The sequence below is a fragment of the Dioscorea cayenensis genome, chromosome 8 (genome assembly GCF_009730915.1).
Source record: "Dioscorea cayenensis subsp. rotundata cultivar TDr96_F1 chromosome 8, TDr96_F1_v2_PseudoChromosome.rev07_lg8_w22 25.fasta, whole genome shotgun sequence".
Lineage (NCBI taxonomy): Eukaryota > Viridiplantae > Streptophyta > Magnoliopsida > Dioscoreales > Dioscoreaceae > Dioscorea > Dioscorea cayenensis.
This window is the reverse complement of record NC_052478.1, coordinates 7346899-7364956: the sequence shown is the minus strand read 5'-3', so window position 1 is coordinate 7364956 and position 18058 is coordinate 7346899. Positions and strand designations below refer to the sequence as shown.

Here is an 18058-nt window from a genome sequence, read left to right as displayed (position 1 = left end):
ATTAATGAAAACAGGATTGAGTTGAATAATCCCCCAATTTGAAGGTCAAAGGAAGGTGTATCACGAGAAATACTACTTCTTTTATATCTTTTTTCAAGATATAATTTTTTTTTTTATATAATTTTCTCAAAGAAGAAGACAAATAATATTTAAAGAAGCTTCTCTGTCCCCCTCTTATATTAGTCTCTTTGAAACAGGGGAAAAACAGAGTGCTCTGTTTCTCTGCAAAACATTGAAAAGAGACAGAGAGAATGAAGGAGAACAAAATGAAGATCACTGCTTCAATTCTCCTAACTTTTATCTACTTCCATTTACTGTTTAATCCCACAGTAGCAGACAAAAAGGTTTGCTACTTTTCCTTGTACTAATTCATTATTTTTTTCTGCTTATTCTCCACCAATCTGCTTGTTTTGTGACAGGCCTACATAGTATACTTTGGAGGACACTCCCACAACTCAAGAGAAGCTTCATTGCTTGACACTGAGACAATAACTAACTCCCACTATGATTTCTTAGAATCATTTTTAGGGAGGTTAGTAATTCCAAGTTTTCAAGTTTTCGTATTTTTTTTTGTAATCTAAATATATAAGCTTGAGTCTCTCATCTTATCAAACACAGTAAAAATAAAGCACAAGAAGCTATTTTCTACTCATACACAAAATACATTAATGGTTTCGCTGCTGAACTCGAAGAAGAAGAAGCTGTGGAGATATCAAGTATGTCATTAACTCCATCTCTTGTTACAAAAATTATTTTTCATTGACTCATTGCCATGTTCTTGTTTGTAGAGCATTCTGGTGTTATCTCAGTTTTTGAAAACAGAGGACATGAACTCCACACAACAAGGTCTTGGAAATTCATGGGATTAGAAAGAGATGGAGGACAAATCCCCAAAATGTCCATTTGGAGCAAGGCAAGGTTTGGAGAAGACACCATTATTGGCAACCTTGACACTGGTTAGTTTTTTAATTATTATTATTATTTACTTTTTTGACAATACGGACCACCATTAAATTCTCAACCATATTTTGAAAAAGAGTTAAATCCTCGATTTTCAGTATAGAAATTAATCACACTACTACCTGTCTATTGCAGTAATGATATTGATTAGTTGTTTTTCAATAATTTTATTTATTATTTTTTGTCTTTTAGATTGGTCATCTATCTGTGTTTGTGTTTGTTAGCATTAGTATGTCCTTGCTCTCAAATTTAAATATGGTGGTTGATATAGGTTTTATTATTTATTGTTAACTAAAATTGGAAGTGCAATAGTAACTGCATTTTTTTTAGATTATTTAAAGATATTTTAAAGATTGTTGTTGAAAAGCCCTTAATTAATTTATACATGACAAGATTTGTTATTATTTTGAAACCGTCTAGATGTTGGTATTGGTTTTATTAATCATTGTTAAGTACACATGGAAGAAAAGATGTTGAATTTTCTCAAATTTTTAATTTATATAAACAGAGAAGTTGTGGAAGCCACTTATGACTATGAGTATATTTTTTGATATTTATCTAAAGATATTTTTGAGGTAGAAGGTTGACTAATAAAATATTTATTGAAAAATTAATTATTGGTGTTTGTTTTGAAGTGTATGTCCATTTGTATAAACACACTTGAGCTTATTTAGATTCTTTTTCTAAAAAATATATTTGAAATTAGAGTTGAAGGTCTTTTATTATTTTAAATATGGCAAACTTATTTTGAAATTTATTTAAATTAATTAGTGGTAAGTTTTTTTGTGTTAAGGTGTATGGCCAGAATCAAAGAGCTTCAAAGATGATGGTATGGGTCCAATTCCTTCAAAATGGAAGGGAATATGCCAAAATAACTCTCCAAACAAATTCAGTTGCAACAGGTTTGTTTTTCAGTTTTTTTTTTCTCTGATTCATTATTTTTTTTTAAAAAAAAGAAATTGATCTCAGTAAGGCTACAAAACGTTATTTTCTGTCTCTCTCTTTTTTTCTGTTAAAGTATTGCATGAAACATGGAAAAGTAAGAGATGATTTTTTTTTTTTTAATAATAGACAATAATAGCTTTTTTTATGTGAATATAAAGTGTATGACAGGGGAGGAATTTGAACCTATGACCTCCTTTTTATACTTTGGTGTCATACCATTGGGCTATACAATGGTTGACAAGAGATGATTTTTATTTGTGTTTTATTTTATTTTTATTATTTTTATTTTTTTAAATATAATAAACACATAGTCAGAGATGTGGGTACAACCAAAAAAATTAATCATCCTGTATTTTGTACATGAGGCCCCATCATATGAGAATGAAAGCCTTATCCGATATGTTAGCCCAACTTTGATCTTTCAATGATTTTCAAAAAAACAATTATAGCGGGATAATTTGGCATTTATTAGTGGAAATATTTTTGTGTTTTTCAATTTTTTTTTTCTTCCTTAGTTGCATGCAAGTCTTTCTCATGACATGACAGTAGGGAAGAAGTATCCATCATCTACAAACCCCCGTGAATTTAAAATTTAGCGGCGTTTGTATTAACTATTGGATTTCAATTTAATAGTTGTATATTGTACTATGAACAATGTCACTATAATTATAAACAGTTAGACAGTGCTTTGATCTGAGTCATTTAATCAATTTGTGTACAGTATTTTGATCTGAATCGTTCAATCAATTTGTGCACAATGTCTCAGTTAATCTCAACTGTTGAACTCTATTTCTTTTAAACTTACAACGACTATAAAAAACCATAACCAAAACCAAAACCTAATCATCCCCAAATGAACTCTATTAAATTTTTTAATTAACACTTACTGTAGTTAATCGTTATTAAACTCAGCTGCGGACGTTCTACAAACGTCCATAGGTGATGTTATATATATATATATATCAATTGCACCTCTGCTCACCAAGTAATTGTTGATTGGAAGTTTTTAATAGAAAAAAATTCCCAAATTTCAAGCCCGCATGTAAATTGTAATCTTGCATTTAAAATTAAGTTTGATATCTTGCAATTAAGTTTATTGCTTATAATAATAAGATGGGAAACAAGAATCATTCACCATTCTTAAATATTTTCATAAATTTTATTAAAAACTAACATCAAAATACAGTATTGCTGAACCGACTTGTAAAGGTAACATTTTACTGGAGAAGTTTCTTTCCTTACAAACAAACAAATGCATTATTGAAAAGAATAAATTTAAACAATTTCAACTCAATATTATTATACTTCTAAATTCCAACACTCAATATATATATATATATATATAGAAATATGAATAACCAAATTTACTTAGAAAATATGATTTTAGAGAAGCATTGGAAAATTCTAAATTGACCTTCATTGACCATAAAATAATATAAATTATATATATATATGGATTTACTGAACTAGTTTAGCAATCAAATCAATTAAAATTTGAAAATCAAACTCAAAACTTAGTTTAAAATCTTGAAAATTTATTCACCGTATAAGATGGCTTCAAATTTAAATCTTTACATGTATAAAAAGCATTCTATTTTTTTTTTATCATAATTTCCGGTATCTCACCCAACTGTATTTATAATCCTGACTTCTAAAATACAAAGATTAAAAATTAAAAAAGAAAAAACTTAGAAAATTCGAAATGAGTTCCCGGCAAATAGACATTTGCATTCATGCCCCCTAAAAATTTTGTATTTGAAAACTTATTGACAGGAAGCTGATCGGAGCCAGATACTTCAACAAAGGCTACAACGCGGCGGCTGCGGCGGCGGCGAGGCACCCTCTCAAACCCAGCTTCAACTCAGCCAGAGACACCGACGGCCACGGCACTCACACTCTCTCCACCGCCGCCGGCTCCTTCGTCCCCGGCGCCAATCTCTTCGGCTACGCCAACGGCACCGCCAAGGGCGGATCGCCGAGAGCCCGCGTCGCAGCTTACAAGGTTTGCTGGCCACTGGACCCATCCGGCGGCTCCTGCTACGACGCTGACATCATCGCCGCCGTGGATGCTGCAATCCACGATGGGGTTGATGTGCTTTCGATGTCGATCGGTGGGGATCCTGGTGATTACTTTGGGGATGGCATTGCCATTGGTTCGTTCCATGCGGTGAAGAATGGTATCGTGGTCGTGGCCTCAGCCGGGAACTCTGGGCCGAAGGCCGGCACCGTGTCGAACACCGCGCCGTGGATTTTGACTGTGGCGGCGAGCACCATTGATAGGGAGTTCCCTTCTTATGTTTCTTTCAATCATCAGCATATCAAGGTTTGTGAATTAAATTTAGGGAATTTTTTTTTAGGGCTAATTATTAGGGCAAAGTTGCTGTTTTTTCTTGGATTCAGATCTTTTTAGGTTTTTATTTTAATAAATGTACACAATTCCATGAATTCAAGAGTTGAAAATTTGTATTGATGTTTTGTTGATTTTATTGTTTTTAAGGGGCAAAGTCTCTCAGAATGGGGACTTCCTGGCAATAAATTCTATCCAATGATCAAATCTGAAGATGCAACAGCTGCAAATGTTTCACTACATGATGCGTAAGTAATCAAAACTGTTAATTTTGATTCACAAACAAACTCAATTTTTACCGAAAATTTAGTATTAGAATTGATGATGCTTGATTGTGTTCCTGTTACATTCAATAGAATAACTAAGAGAGACTCAGTTCTATATGTGAAATAATGAATATGATGTCGGTCAAATCTGAAGATGCAACAGACTCACTTTTAATAATCAAAACTGTTAACTTTGATTCACAAACAAACTCAATTTACCAAAAATTTAGTATTAAAATTGATGATGCTTGATTGTGTTCCTCTTACATTCAATAGAATAAATAAGAGACTCAGTTTTGTATGTGAAATAATGAATATGATGTCGATAGTACAGGAAATTGTGTTTGCTGAAATCTCTAAATCCTGAAAAAGCAAAAGGAAGGATTCTTGTATGCCTTCGCGGGAAAAATGGAAGAGTAGAAAAGGGGGAAGCGGTTCGTGAGGCAGGTGGAGTCGGAATGGTATTAGCGAATGCTGAATCAGATGGAAACGAAATCATAGCTGATGCTCATGTTCTTCCAGCCACCCACATTTCCTATTCTGATGGATTAACTCTCTACTCCTACCTCAATTCCACCAAGTAAGAGCTTTTAGCAGTGCTTCAATACTCTCAATTCACAAGATATCAATACTTGGCTTTATGATTTTTGATTTGGAAATTCTTGTAGGCCTCGATATGGTTATATTACAATTCCTAAAACAGAGTTGAATACAAGACCAGCTCCATTTATGGCTGCTTTCTCATCTCAAGGGCCAAACACTGTCAATCCTGAGATCCTCAAGGTGCAAAACCCCTAAATATTCTTTATAATGTCATGTTGTCTAATTTAAGCATTTGATCAATCAAACAGATGTTGGTTTGATTATGTATTTGTAGTTTTTTTTTTTCTCTTCGTATCAGCGCAACATGATGTTAGAACTGGTATATATTTTACAAGTGTTTACACTATGATTTTAGATGGCAATATAGAATTATATTACAAATAAGTTTTTTCAGAACTTTATAGCATCTCTTTTTTCCTATAAAAGATTACATTTTTGTGCAGTTTCTGCAAGTTCTCTTCTATTACTTGTTCTCTTCTCTCCTTATTCAGTTTCTTGGTTAAATTTGCAGCCTGATATCACTGCACCAGGACTGAGCATTCTTGCAGCCTACAGCGAAGAGGCACCACCCTCAGAACTGTCTTTCGACAAGCGCCGTGTTCCCTTCAATGTACTTTCAGGCACGTCCATGTCATGCCCTCACATCGCAGGCATCGTTGGCCTTCTCAAAACTCTTCATCCTGACTGGAGCCCTGCTGCAATCAGGTCTGCAATCATGACTACTGGTAAGCAACAAAGAACCAAGTCCTACTGCTTCTGCTGCTATTGTTACTACTCAAAACACTTCTTGTCCATAATGAACTGATTGCGTAAATTATCATTCAGCAAGGACAAGAGATAATGAGGAAATGCCGATAAAAAACTCAAGTTTCACCAAAGCAACTCCATTTAGTTATGGTGCTGGACATGTAAGACCGAACCGAGCAATGGATCCCGGTCTTGTTTATGATCTAACAACAAGTGATTACCTCAACTTCTTGTGCACCATGGGCTACAACTCCACAAAGATCGCAAGATTCAGTACGGAAAATTATGCTTGTTCAACCAAGCCTGTAAAGCTTGAAGACTTGAATTATCCTTCTATAACTGTGCCTAAACTTAGAGGTGCTGTTACAGTGACTAGGAAGGTGAAGAATGTAGGATCACCAGGGACATATGTTGCTAGGATTCAAGAACCAGCAGGGGTTTCAGTTAGTGTTAAACCTGAAAGGCTTGTGTTTGGTAAGGTTGGAGAGGAAAAGGTGTTTGTTGTTAGTTTACAGGCTCAAAGAAAAGGTAATGGTTATGTCTTTGGGAGGTTGATTTGGTCTGATGGGAAACATTTTGTCAGGAGTCCAATTGTGGTGAATCTTTAGTTTATGTTTTATGTTCTTTTGGGGATGATTTATTTGTTTGAAATTTAAGCAAAGCATAGACGATGTTTTTCTTTCTTTTTTTTTTCTTGTGCATGTATTTAATTCATGCTGAGATAAGTACAAAGCTAATAATTCAGACCTATTTTTCTTTGTAATGTTTGCTATAAAGTCATCACTAAAATGCTTGCTAACCGTCTTAAGAGAGTGATTCACACCCTAATTGGCCTGGAACAGAATGGTTTTATTCCTGGGCGTGGCGCTTTTGACAATATTATCGCAGCCCAGGAAATTGCCCATAGCTGAGAGACTGAGATTGGTATCCCCCCTAGGATGATTTGCAAATTAGACATTGAAAAAGCCTTTGATACAGTAGAGTGGCCTGCCATTGTTGCTACCCTCCGGAGGATGTTATTCCCTGATGTTTGGATTATGTGGATTCAGGCTTGTCTCTCTTTTGCTACTTTTTCACTTATGGTTAATGGGCAGCACACTTCATGGTTCAAGAGTAGTAGAAGGGTTCGTCAGGGTGATCCTATCTCTCCTCTACTCTTCCTTCTTGTCTCTCAAAATCTCACAGCAATTCTTAACAAAGCCCTCTCCTTTGACCTTGTCCATGGTTTCAATAGACATCTTCCCAGGAACTTTAATCACTTGATGTTTGCGGATGACTTGATTCTTGTTACCAATGCTTCTAGGAGATCTGCTAGAAACTATCAAATATGCCTTAACCTTTATCAAAATCTTACTGGTCAAAAGCCAAATTTGTCGAAGTCTGCCATATATGTTCCCACTTGGTGTAATCGTAAGTTGGCTAATGCTATCTCTAGAATTCTCGGTATAAATCTAGGTTCATTTCCCTTTATTTATCTTGGCATACCTATTTCTCCTAGAAGGCGGCTGATGGTTAACCAACTCCAGTTCATACCTAATAAAGTGAGAAACACAATTCAGGCTTGGAATCACTCTACAATCTCTATAACCGACAGAACTGTTCTCCTGAACAGTATAGTTTTCTCTATACCTAATTACATTATGTCAGTGATGAATTTGCTTGCATCCATCCTGGATTGTATTTCAAAGCTTGCCCGAAATTTCCTTTGGGGTAGGACTAGCAACATGCATGGTTTTCACTCTATAGGTTGGACAATTACTGCTCTTAGCAAATCTGAGGGGGGTCTTGGCATCCGAAATCTTAGGGTTGTCAACCACTCTCTTATGGCTAAGAATATTTTTTCTATCCTAAATTCTGATAACAAAATATGGCTTGACATTTTCAAATTCAAATATAAAGATTGGCATTATTGGAATCTGGTTTCTATTCCCAACTCTTCCTGGTTTTATAAATCTATCTGCAATTCTGCTAATGCCTTGAAACACAATCTTAAACTTCTCTCTTGTAATCCCACAATGGTTGATCTATGGAATGATACATGTATTTTTGATATTCCCATTGCTCAAAAGCCCACTTTTCTTAATAAGACTCTTGATTTGGATGATATTCATTTTAATGATCTTCTTAACTCAAATGGCTTTTGTTTAAATACTCTGGAGACTATGTTTGGTTGCTCTTTGGATTGGAAAGGGATTGGTAAAATTAAAATCAATAAAGAAGAACCTAACCTTTGGATCTGGAACCATCATTCTAGTAAGGCTTCACTCTCCTCTGCAGTTTATGAGATTATCAACAAGGATGTCTCTTCTTGTGATGCTTGGAAGGGTTGGTTGGCTATTTGGAGACTTTCAGTGATGCCCCGCATCAAGATGCATATTTGGAAGCTGGCTCATGGGAAATTACCAACCGGAAACTACTTTTATAATCTCAACATTAGTCCAAATAACCCTTGTCCTCTGTGTGGTTTGGAACCTGAAACAGTTGATCATCTTTTTTGGAATTGCTCAAAAATTTTAGATTGTTGGCATGAATTGTTTGTTAAGCTTGGCCTTGATTTAAATTTGATCCCTTCTCCTAGCTCGGGTTCCTTGCTCTTGGAACTTTATGACACTTGGGCTAAAGCTTTAATTGCAACAGTGGTTTGGCTTATTTGGAAGCAACGATGTAATGTAATATTTAGAAATTGCAATCTGAATGCCAGACTGATCATCCCCCAAGGTTGGTCTCTATGTTCTCAATTCAACAATAGAGCTACCAATGAGTGTTCTAAATTGTGCTTTAATTCAAACACTATCACAATTTATACTGACACTTCTTGGTGTGCAGCCACAAACTCTGCTGGTTTAGGCTTCTTAATTATGCTTAATCTAAATTGTGTTATGATTGCAGGGGTTAGGGATTGACTACGGATTCTCCAATCCAAGCTAAACTGGTGGCGTGAACCTTGCTCTTCAGACTTGTCTCTCAAATGGTTTGTCTCCGTCTTGGCTCTTATGTGACTGCTCAGGGATTGCACAATTGGTGAAGCACAATAATGCCTGCATTGCTTGGCACGTCAACAAGGAGTTTCAGAACCTAAAGTCTACTCTAAATCTATGTCCCAATATTTCTATGGAGACCATACCCCTGGAGGAAAATACAATCACTGACGCCCTTGCAAAATTTGGAAGAATGAGTCCTCATTTATCTCTCTTCTTTCGTGGGATGGCCGCATGCGCTTAATTTTAACTTTTAATTTTGTTTTGCTTTGTTCTTTTATTTTCTTAGTTTCTTGCTCTTTTTGTTAAAAAAAAAAAGGTTTTATTATTACAGTTGGTGAAATAATGACATAATTAAGTTTAAGTACAATCAAATTGATCAAGTATTATACAAGCTCCCTAAGCATCGTTTAGGGTTTAATTAAGAACTAGAAATGAAGTAAATTGTGGATTGATAAATAGTCATGATTCATGAGGGATGCATAAATTAACCCCCAAAGAGAAATCCAGCTGCTTGCTCTTCATTGCCATTGAAAAGTTTTAGGGCTTGTATGACAGCATTCCGGTCAAATCCAAGCTCTACAAGCTTCATAACCTTCGCTTCAAAATCTGGTCCCTGAATTTGCATTAAGAACAAATTAGTAACATAACAAGGAAAATAAAACATTTAAATGTCCCAAAAGAAAACACACAAATTCCTTATTGATATATATATATATATATATATATCTGTTATATCATTGTGTATCTGTATGTTAATGCTAAAAAGGATGGGAAAACAAAAGATCAAAGAATAGTTTCTTATGACGCATCTCAAGTTATAAGAACCGATGAAGGCCATTCAAAGAACAGTCATAATAAAACCATTGACAATATATTCAACTTGGCTTGTCATCAGTCTGGCCTATAAATTGCATTATAAAACTAGACCAACTGAAAATGGTATGCATCAGAAAAATGCTTGAACGAGAGGCTAAGCACAGAAATTTACCTGCGACTGATCTCTTTGTGGATTACCTGAGAAAAAAAAACGAAGCAGAAGAGAAAACATCAATACAAAGGGTATTCAACAAGGCAAAAAAAAAAAATAAATTGAAGGGTATTTGAGGAAATTAAATTTTTAACAAAGATAGGAAAATCTATATAAATAAGTTAATATATAGAAGACAGAGTGGAGGCTATGCTTAAATATAACATTCTAAGACAAACCAGAATTTTGAGATCTTGAAGCAGAACCAGCATTCTTGGATTGAGCTCTTGATGATTCCTGTGCAATTAGGTCAGATCATCAGGCTTATGAAACTGCCCCATAATCAAATTAACCAGGAATAGAAATAGTACAGTTCACCGATATCAGACATTTTCATGGCAATTCGCAAGCTAAAAACATGAACAAATTTTAATAAATTCAAACTAAATATAATCTCTTTCTACAATTCCACTTGATCTCTCTGACTTAAATTTTCTCTTTACAGCAACTCCAAATAACTACTGACTAAAGGTACTCGGATTTTACCATGCATGAGAACAATCAGAGTGTGCACCAGAGATACAATTGCTTACCACAGGGCAATGTAGAAATGATATAACTACTAAATTATGACTTGTGCTGCACAAAATTTAATATGCAATGAAGAAGATGAAAATAAGAAAGGATTTCCACCACACTAAGCATTGAGAAAATGTATCAAAATAGAATAAGAATCCAAGCCGGTTAGTTTTACTCACAGCAGGCGGTCCTTGGCCAAGTGCATGTTGCTTGACGTTCTCTTCAAGATGAATCTGTGAAGGGATATCCTTCTCTGCAATAAAGAAGTTGATTCAATGGTAAGCCCATGTAAAAGTGAAAAACAAACAAAAACAGACATAAGTTGTGAGTTGCCTCACAGACATTCTAAATCCAAGAACAAGAGGATAAGTTGCTAACTAACAACTACACCAAATAAGCAATCCATTTTAGACTGGAAAACATGAACATAAAATAAACAGCTCATCAGAAATAACCTTGCAAAAATGGCACTGAAACCTCTCCACCACCCACTCTTAAAACATTCTCCTTCAAATCAATAATACACTGCACAAAAACAACTTGGAGGTCATCACAAAAGTCTTGAGCATATAAAAAGGGAATATAGCTAGTTAGGCAATGTACCTGATGCTTCCGAAGCATATCCAGTCCAAACAGAAACTCCATATTTTGAGCATCCAAAACAGTGAAGGAGCAGTGGTAAAATAGATGGCCAATCTATCACAAATAAAAGCAGCATTATGATCAATCAGATTGACAGATTTTGAAATTTTAATGAAAGTAGTTTCCGGCCCTCTGAGATCTATGTTTTGTATAGCAAATAAAATAAAAAAATTCATAGCAGCTGAGTAGAGATGAAGGGACAAATGAAATTAAAGCATGAGCAGAAAAGTATAATGAAAGCAGGCACTTTAAGGAAAAATGCACGTAGGTTTCTCCAGCTAGGATATTTCAGTACAATATCTTGCTAACATGGACAACAGAAACTATAACTGATTTTGACTTGTTAAAAAATTTATCTATGGACTGTCTGGTAAGCATGCTCAAGACTATATGAACATGTCAAATTTGAAGAGTTCTAAAAAATCCCATACAAGATGCTATACCCAGCCCCAAGGATCCATTGCTTCACCTCTGTGTTGCAGCTAGACTCAAAAGCATGAGCTAGGGTTGTCAAAAGATTGATGCGCATCCTCGACATCTCAGTAGATGACTGAGAAGTTCTTTCAGAATATTTCCTATAGTTGATTTTTGGTAGTGAAGCAGATGTGTGGGTCTCACAATTTGTCACTTGATCTACTGGCAAGGGATCCAGATGACAACATGAACCTGGAGGATTCACAAAGGGTAGGGGCACAATAGATCCTGACCCAGTGGAGTTTCAGAGGGCTGTGGCCCGGGGAGAAAGAAAAAGTTCAAGTGCATGATTGATAAGGTAAGAGTTCTACTTGTGAAGTAGTTCACTTCCTACTTAGTATTGGATTGAATGGAGGTGTTGGGAGTGGAAGAATGTGCCTAAGTTGCTATGCTCAACATGTAAACTCAATGACCAGCAATGTATTTCTATACTAATACTTTTCTATCTAAAGTATGCTAACTATATATTCATTTTTTGACAACCAGATTTTGTTTACTCACATTTACAAGAATAAACTTTCAGACTTTCAGTTGAATAAAAATATTACCAACTAAAACTGACATCAAGTGATGTGAAAAATCATGCGGAAATTGATGGAGTGCCAAGTTATATAGATCAAAACTAGGATGAACATGTGACATGTACAAAGTGTTAACAAAATGAATGAATCATCTTGACCAACAAGAGAATGATCTGTATAACAGATGCTATCAATGAATAACCGCTGGAAGGACTACCTTGATTGGGGCAACATGTATCCTACCCAGTATCTCTGACTGGCCAACTCCGACTGCAACTCCCTTGTATCTTTGATCTAGTAGCCTCAACAAGCTGAATATATGACAAAAGATATTATATCAGATATGTAACCACAGTCAAAATCATCTAACCTTATATAACACGTACAATATATTCTAAGCTATTAATATAAGTTAATCTATATATATATATGTATTATGAACTACAAGCCTAACTAAGCTGAACAGACAATCTGGTATGTCAAAGAAGAGGCAGGAATTAGTCAAATTCTAAATTTCATTATAACTGTCTATGAATATTAAGAAGTGAATCCTTTATCTTCAATACAGCCATCAACCAGTGATGTAGATGGACTCAAAACCATGCCAACTATGGCAGTTGATATGCTGATGAATATAAATCATTTTCTATTGTATTTCCTCATTACAACTACAGATCACATCCAATCAGAAAGTGTGCAGCATAATTAATGTTTTGCGTGCATGATGTGTACTAAAATCTCAATTTAACTAGTTAAATCAGGTTGAAGCCTCTATGCCCACCAAGAAAGAGAAAGGATGTACTTTACAAAGGAAAAACTTAGCAATCAAGAAGTCAGAGATCAGATATGAGGGCAATTACTCCAGGATATTATATGATTCTTGTTAACATTAAACAAATAAATGACATGTTTCATAAGGTGCACATCAAACCTATAGATCATCTAACTCAATGCCTGCCCTATGTGTAAGTCGGGACGAAACACTAGGAAAGTTGAAACCTTGATGCTAAGTATGAAATAAATATATAAATAAATAAAAATCTCAAAGTAAAAGAATTCCTTCTAGAATTGGCGTGACTTCGTACATTAAAGGTGCTCATAGTCTTAAGCTAACCTTGTGCCTACTTCATATGATAGTTTTTCTAGTTTATATATTTAAGAGCTTTACTAGATGTACATCAAAACTTTAGTTTCATTCAAATGATTATTATCTTATTTTAGGTTTCTATATTTTTGAATCTCCAATGTGGATTTATTCTCTTAATATGCTGTGCCATGTTGTACTTCTCCGCTCACCATTACCAGAAAACAAGAGAAACATAAAAATGTTAAATCTCTTCGAAGCAAGATCATTTCCATATCTACTACAGTCACAGTCAAGATACAGCCAAAAGATCAAAAAGGAAATCACAGTAATATTATTTGACAGTGATTGATTAGCCATACCCACAGCGTTCAGCACAGTTTTTTGATATTATTGTAGATTGTGCTCCACTGTCAACAAACGCCTTCAACCAAAAAGCAGAAAAGGAAATGAAACACCAGTCAGTCATAATTTATGATTGTGCATGCCATTAAAACCCAGAATGTGAATTTATCTGGGCTACTAAACAATTTGAAGCATTACATAGCTCCAATAAGACAAAAAGGAAACCTGCAGACGATAGTATTAATGATCCCTGTTTGAAAGAGAAAGCAACCCTTTTTGAGGCATTCTAAATAACCAAATAATTCATATGCATTGTCCGAACACTTTGGTGACAATTTCTTCTTGCTTTTCTTGAGCTTGATAATTTCAAAGTTACATAAACACAAACCAGGAAATAAATTTTTTTTACAAGACAGAACTTTTTGATACTACCTTCAGAGGTATTCCGTTGACTTCCATATCCACATACAACATTACCTGTCCATAAAAAAATGTATGAATTATATTTGTACAGTTAAACAGCTACAAAAAATAGTAAGCAGCCACATACCACTCGTGCAAATGCTTCAGGATTATACTCCAGTGCAGCTTCCCAATTTTCATCAATCCCTTTCTGCAACCAATAAAGAAATCAACCTACATCAACCAAAGTATGCATATTGATCATCAATGTAATAATGACAATGTTTTTCAAAAGCTGTGGAGTTCCAATGCTGCTTTAACTGGCTTCTGATAGAAATACCAGATATGAACAACATAACTAGCTAAGAGATATATTTATTTTCTACTTTAGCCACAAAGATGATAACGGCTCAGGCAGGAGTGACAAACTTTGTTAAAAAGGATGTGGAAACATATATTTCACGTCAATGATCGAGATTTCATTTCATGTCAATGGTCATGATCTCATATTAGGTCAATGAACATGACCTCTTTCCTGCTCTAGTGACTTCCAAGGTCATGCTCATCATATCAATTGGAGGAAACAAAAATCATGCCACTTTACTACTTTGCTACTTATATATACAAATTGAAAGATGGTATGTAAGTAGATTATGTTTACAAACACATAGGTTTTCTGTTAAAAAAAATCCTCAAATAACCTTCATAACTATTTGATATTTTTTGCCATTATTAGAAGTCTAAGTTTTATTTAATTATAAAATAGCTAAACCTCAAGACATAACTAATCGGCAACACCACAAGGTTTTCAATGTAGCCTCATTACTCTGACAGCATAATTTGAAGAATAGTATGATCAGTATGATCAGTAAATGGATGGCATACTAACCTGCCGAATGGCAGCTTCAATTTTTTTCTGTGCTTCAACATCAAAAGGATCTGCAGACATCAAAGCCTAGAAACCCAGGAGGAAAAAAGCAGCATAAGCAAGAGTATACTTATTAATATTGCTCATAGTCTAGCACTTGCATCATGCACATACTCAAGAACTAACATAAAAAATTATTTATCCATAAATGTCACATTCACACAGCATCATCAAATAATGAATACTTGATTAGCACCACAAAGACAAACTACAACAGCCAGATAAAATTATGAAATAATATGTCAAATAATAGCTCAAGTTTGTGTCCTTTATTTTTAAGATAGATAAGTTAGTATCTACAAAAGATAGCATGGCTAAAAGTATATTTTTCCCCTAAGACAAGAAAAAAAATAACATGAGTTAAATTGTAATGGCACTTACAAGCTCCTCTTCTTGTTTACGTTGATACTCCAATCTCTGTTGATGACGTTCACGCAGCAGGTTCTGCAGTTTATCAAGGTCATCTCCAAGTATTGCTTGTGACATTGGTGGATCAGCCTACAATATAAGCAATTATGATTGATCTTAACAAATATACCAAACAAAGTAGAGATGCTAATGGCCAACAAAAAAAAAAACGTAGCATTTTGCCCTCAACAGTTAAAATTGTTGAGAATTACCAAAATATACATATTTACATTCATCACAAATACCAAGAATCACCAATGAGAAAAAAAAAAAAAGAATCATTTTAAACAACTAAAAGAAAAAAAAGTCAGAATCAGTTTACACAACTAGTTAAACTTACATAAGTGACTCATTCTCAAGTAAAAATTAACCAGAAGCTAGAAACAGAGAGCAGTAAGAACTTGGCAACGAAGTCTTTTATATCTGAAGATGGCATGTGCATTCAGCAGCAGTTTTCCAATATGGCTTACAAGGAAGCTATTATCTCTGTGTAGATTTCGAGACCATCTAGATTAGGGATCTGCAATCAGCCATGCTAGCTAACTACAATGCCAATGAGATTGCCTTCTAGAGGTAATTCAACTTGTGGATCACCACAAATCAAGAAGTGAGCCACTCAATCAGAAATCCCAAGGTGCGGGCATCTATATAAGTTTTTCCTATAATTGATTTCAAAATGTTCATATAAAGCAACACCATACATGAGTCCATTATATCTGAAACAATAATATGTTGAGCACTTCAAATGGTGACATTGAAGACAAGAAATACATAAGAGAAACTATGCACAATGGTTTAATGAAGCACCTACATCATAGGATTAACTAAATGATGACATATATAATTACTGGGGAAATCAGATTAAAGAGAATTTGATCAACATATATACCACAAGAAGTAAAATCATAAACTACATTATCAATTGTTGGAAATCTTCCGGTCCTACACATCGACGCAAACATTTCAATGGATGGCTATTGTAAATTTAACAGTTCAAAGTGATCCAATTCATAAAGAAAGCCCAGGAAAGGAACAGGCAACCATTTAGAATTCCAAATACATCCACTCACAACACAAAGTTTTGATCTGAGTGAGATCATGTGACTTATTATGCATAGCTTAACAACCAGAAGCAGTTCATTCAGTAGTCACCTGTCTCTGGACAAAGTCATAGCTTCAAAAATTTCTTAAAATGTGCATACAATAAGAACTTTCACAGATACCTACCTGAACCAATCGAGCCATTGACTGTGGATCATTACGAATGTGCTGCTGGAAAGCACTAGGATTTACAGCTGAACCATCAGGATTCAATCTTAGACTATCGTTGTTCGCCCTGAAACATAGAACATAAATTCTCCATTGAAATCCAAACAATCAAACCAACTGAGCAAAATCATGCAAAACACATTATTTCAATTCTACAAAATGAACCAAACATTCAAAAGTAAAAAATTCCGCAATTTAAGAAAGAATAGAATTATCCAAACCTCGAGGCGACAGAAAGCATCATCATCATCATATCTCCATCCTTCACACCAACCCCACTCAATCGATCAGAATTGTTGAGCTCCTTCCCATTGAAGTGCAGCTTCTGCTGATGCAGCGAAACAGTCGTCTGCATAAAACCCAAACCCACAATAAGCCATCAAAACCTCAATCTCCACCACAGCACCAGCTTAATTTTCTCCCATAAACTCCTCACCTCGACTTCAAGAAGCGCTTTCACGTTCTCCACCTGCAAGAGCAACAAGACGATGAGAAAAAAAAAAGATCAAAACTTTAAAACCCTAGGAACGCAGGAAGAGGCTCTAACGGATTCATCAGGATCGACGTCTAATGTGATAAATTGCTCGTCAGAGGTCATCACAGTGATCTTCATTGCTCCTTCTCGTTCGAAACAATCGATGAACGAAACCCTAGAAACCAAATCAAGCGTTCGAATTTGAGAAGAGATTGAGAGACAACGGAGAAGAGAGAGCGAGATCGACGACAAGAGACTCTGCGACGAAGTGCTTTTACTTGCAAAGAAAGCTTGAGCTTTTTTTCAATGGACGGATTAACCCTTCGATCTCTTAACGGATTCGGGTTTGTTTGCGAATTACAGTCCGATCCGATTTGGAAAATAGTTATAATTTATCTAATAAAATAATTTAAAAAATCATTTTCTTTACAATTAATCAATTATTAATTTATTTAGGATTTAACTCGTTGGGAATTATTACCCAATTTTATTTTCAAATATTATTAGTTTATAATTAAAATTTAATATTTAGTTTTTCATATTGATTTGATTTAAAAATTATTATTGTATAAGTCTATAAAAATTAACTGAATAATATTATAATTATTGATGAAATCTATTTTATATAATTTTTATCCACTTTTTTTTTTATGAAAACAAGACATGAGGATACAGTCAGTCGTATTATTAATTAAAGACTTATCCATTTTTTATAAATTCATTAATGAAATCATTTATATTATGACGTTAAGTGACATTTCTTCAAATTTAAAAAGAACACATTACTCACTCCGTTCCTAAATGTATGTCATGTTATACAAAAATAAAAAATAGCATTAAATTATCTAAATTTTAACATAAAAAACAATCAAATTACTAAACTATCCTTCTTTTAAAACATTGTATTTTTTTTGGGATTATAAATATCTCTATTTATATAATTTAAAAAATTGAAGATGGATAAAATTAAAAAAAACATTACCTAAATATTGTACAACGATAACTATTTTGGAATAATTTTTCCTTTTAAAATGACATGTATTTTGAAAGAGGGAGTATCTTTTAGTCAATTTCTTTACCCACAATTTTTTTTTATTTTTTTATGAATTACGGAT

The 18058-nt window shown here is 34.4% G+C and overlaps 2 protein-coding genes across 2 annotated transcripts; one reads left to right on the top strand and one right to left on the bottom strand.

Moving 5' to 3' along the window:
- The first annotated feature begins 203 nt into the window (after positions 1 to 203).
- LOC120266539 (subtilisin-like protease SBT5.4) lies at positions 204 to 6614 on the top strand. Its single transcript, XM_039274180.1, has 11 exons — positions 204 to 344; positions 420 to 532; positions 619 to 716; positions 789 to 956; positions 1754 to 1862; positions 3679 to 4228; positions 4403 to 4500; positions 4853 to 5098; positions 5187 to 5301; positions 5633 to 5846; positions 5947 to 6614. Exons 1-11 carry the CDS (start codon positions 252 to 254, stop codon positions 6474 to 6476), a joined length of 2334 nt encoding a protein of 777 aa, XP_039130114.1. The 5' UTR covers positions 204 to 251; the 3' UTR covers positions 6477 to 6614.
- Positions 6615 to 9184: 2570 nt separating this feature from the next.
- Positions 9185 to 17232, bottom strand: LOC120267917 (protein DNA-DAMAGE INDUCIBLE 1). The gene is made up of 16 exons (XM_039275592.1): positions 17016 to 17232; positions 16905 to 16937; positions 16690 to 16817; positions 16427 to 16535; positions 15173 to 15289; positions 14753 to 14818; positions 14012 to 14074; positions 13894 to 13938; positions 13479 to 13540; positions 12250 to 12343; positions 10999 to 11091; positions 10851 to 10920; positions 10575 to 10648; positions 10056 to 10113; positions 9838 to 9863; positions 9185 to 9462 (listed from the first exon to the last, which is right to left on the bottom strand). Exons 1-16 carry the CDS (start codon positions 17079 to 17081, stop codon positions 9334 to 9336), a joined length of 1233 nt encoding a protein of 410 aa, XP_039131526.1. The 5' UTR covers positions 17082 to 17232; the 3' UTR covers positions 9185 to 9333.
- Between the last annotated feature and the right edge of the window lie 826 nt (positions 17233 to 18058).

Coding starts and splice junctions, on each gene's coding strand:
- LOC120266539 (XM_039274180.1), top strand. CDS start 252: ATGAAGGAGAACAAAATGAAGATCACTGCTTCAATTCTCCTAACTTTT. Junction 5,302..5,632: donor TCAATCCTGAGATCCTCAAG/GTGCAAAACCCC, acceptor TTAAATTTGCAG/CCTGATATCACTGCACCAGG. Junction 5,847..5,946: donor GTCTGCAATCATGACTACTG/GTAAGCAACAAA, acceptor ATTATCATTCAG/CAAGGACAAGAGATAATGAG.
- LOC120267917 (XM_039275592.1), bottom strand. CDS start 17,081: ATGAAGATCACTGTGATGACCTCTGACGAGCAATTTATCACATTAGAC. Junction 14,819..15,172: donor GTAAACAAGAAGAGGAGCTT/GTAAGTGCCATT, acceptor CTGGGTTTCTAG/GCTTTGATGTCTGCAGATCC. Junction 13,939..14,011: donor CTGAAGCATTTGCACGAGTG/GTATGTGGCTGC, acceptor TTTTATGGACAG/GTAATGTTGTATGTGGATAT.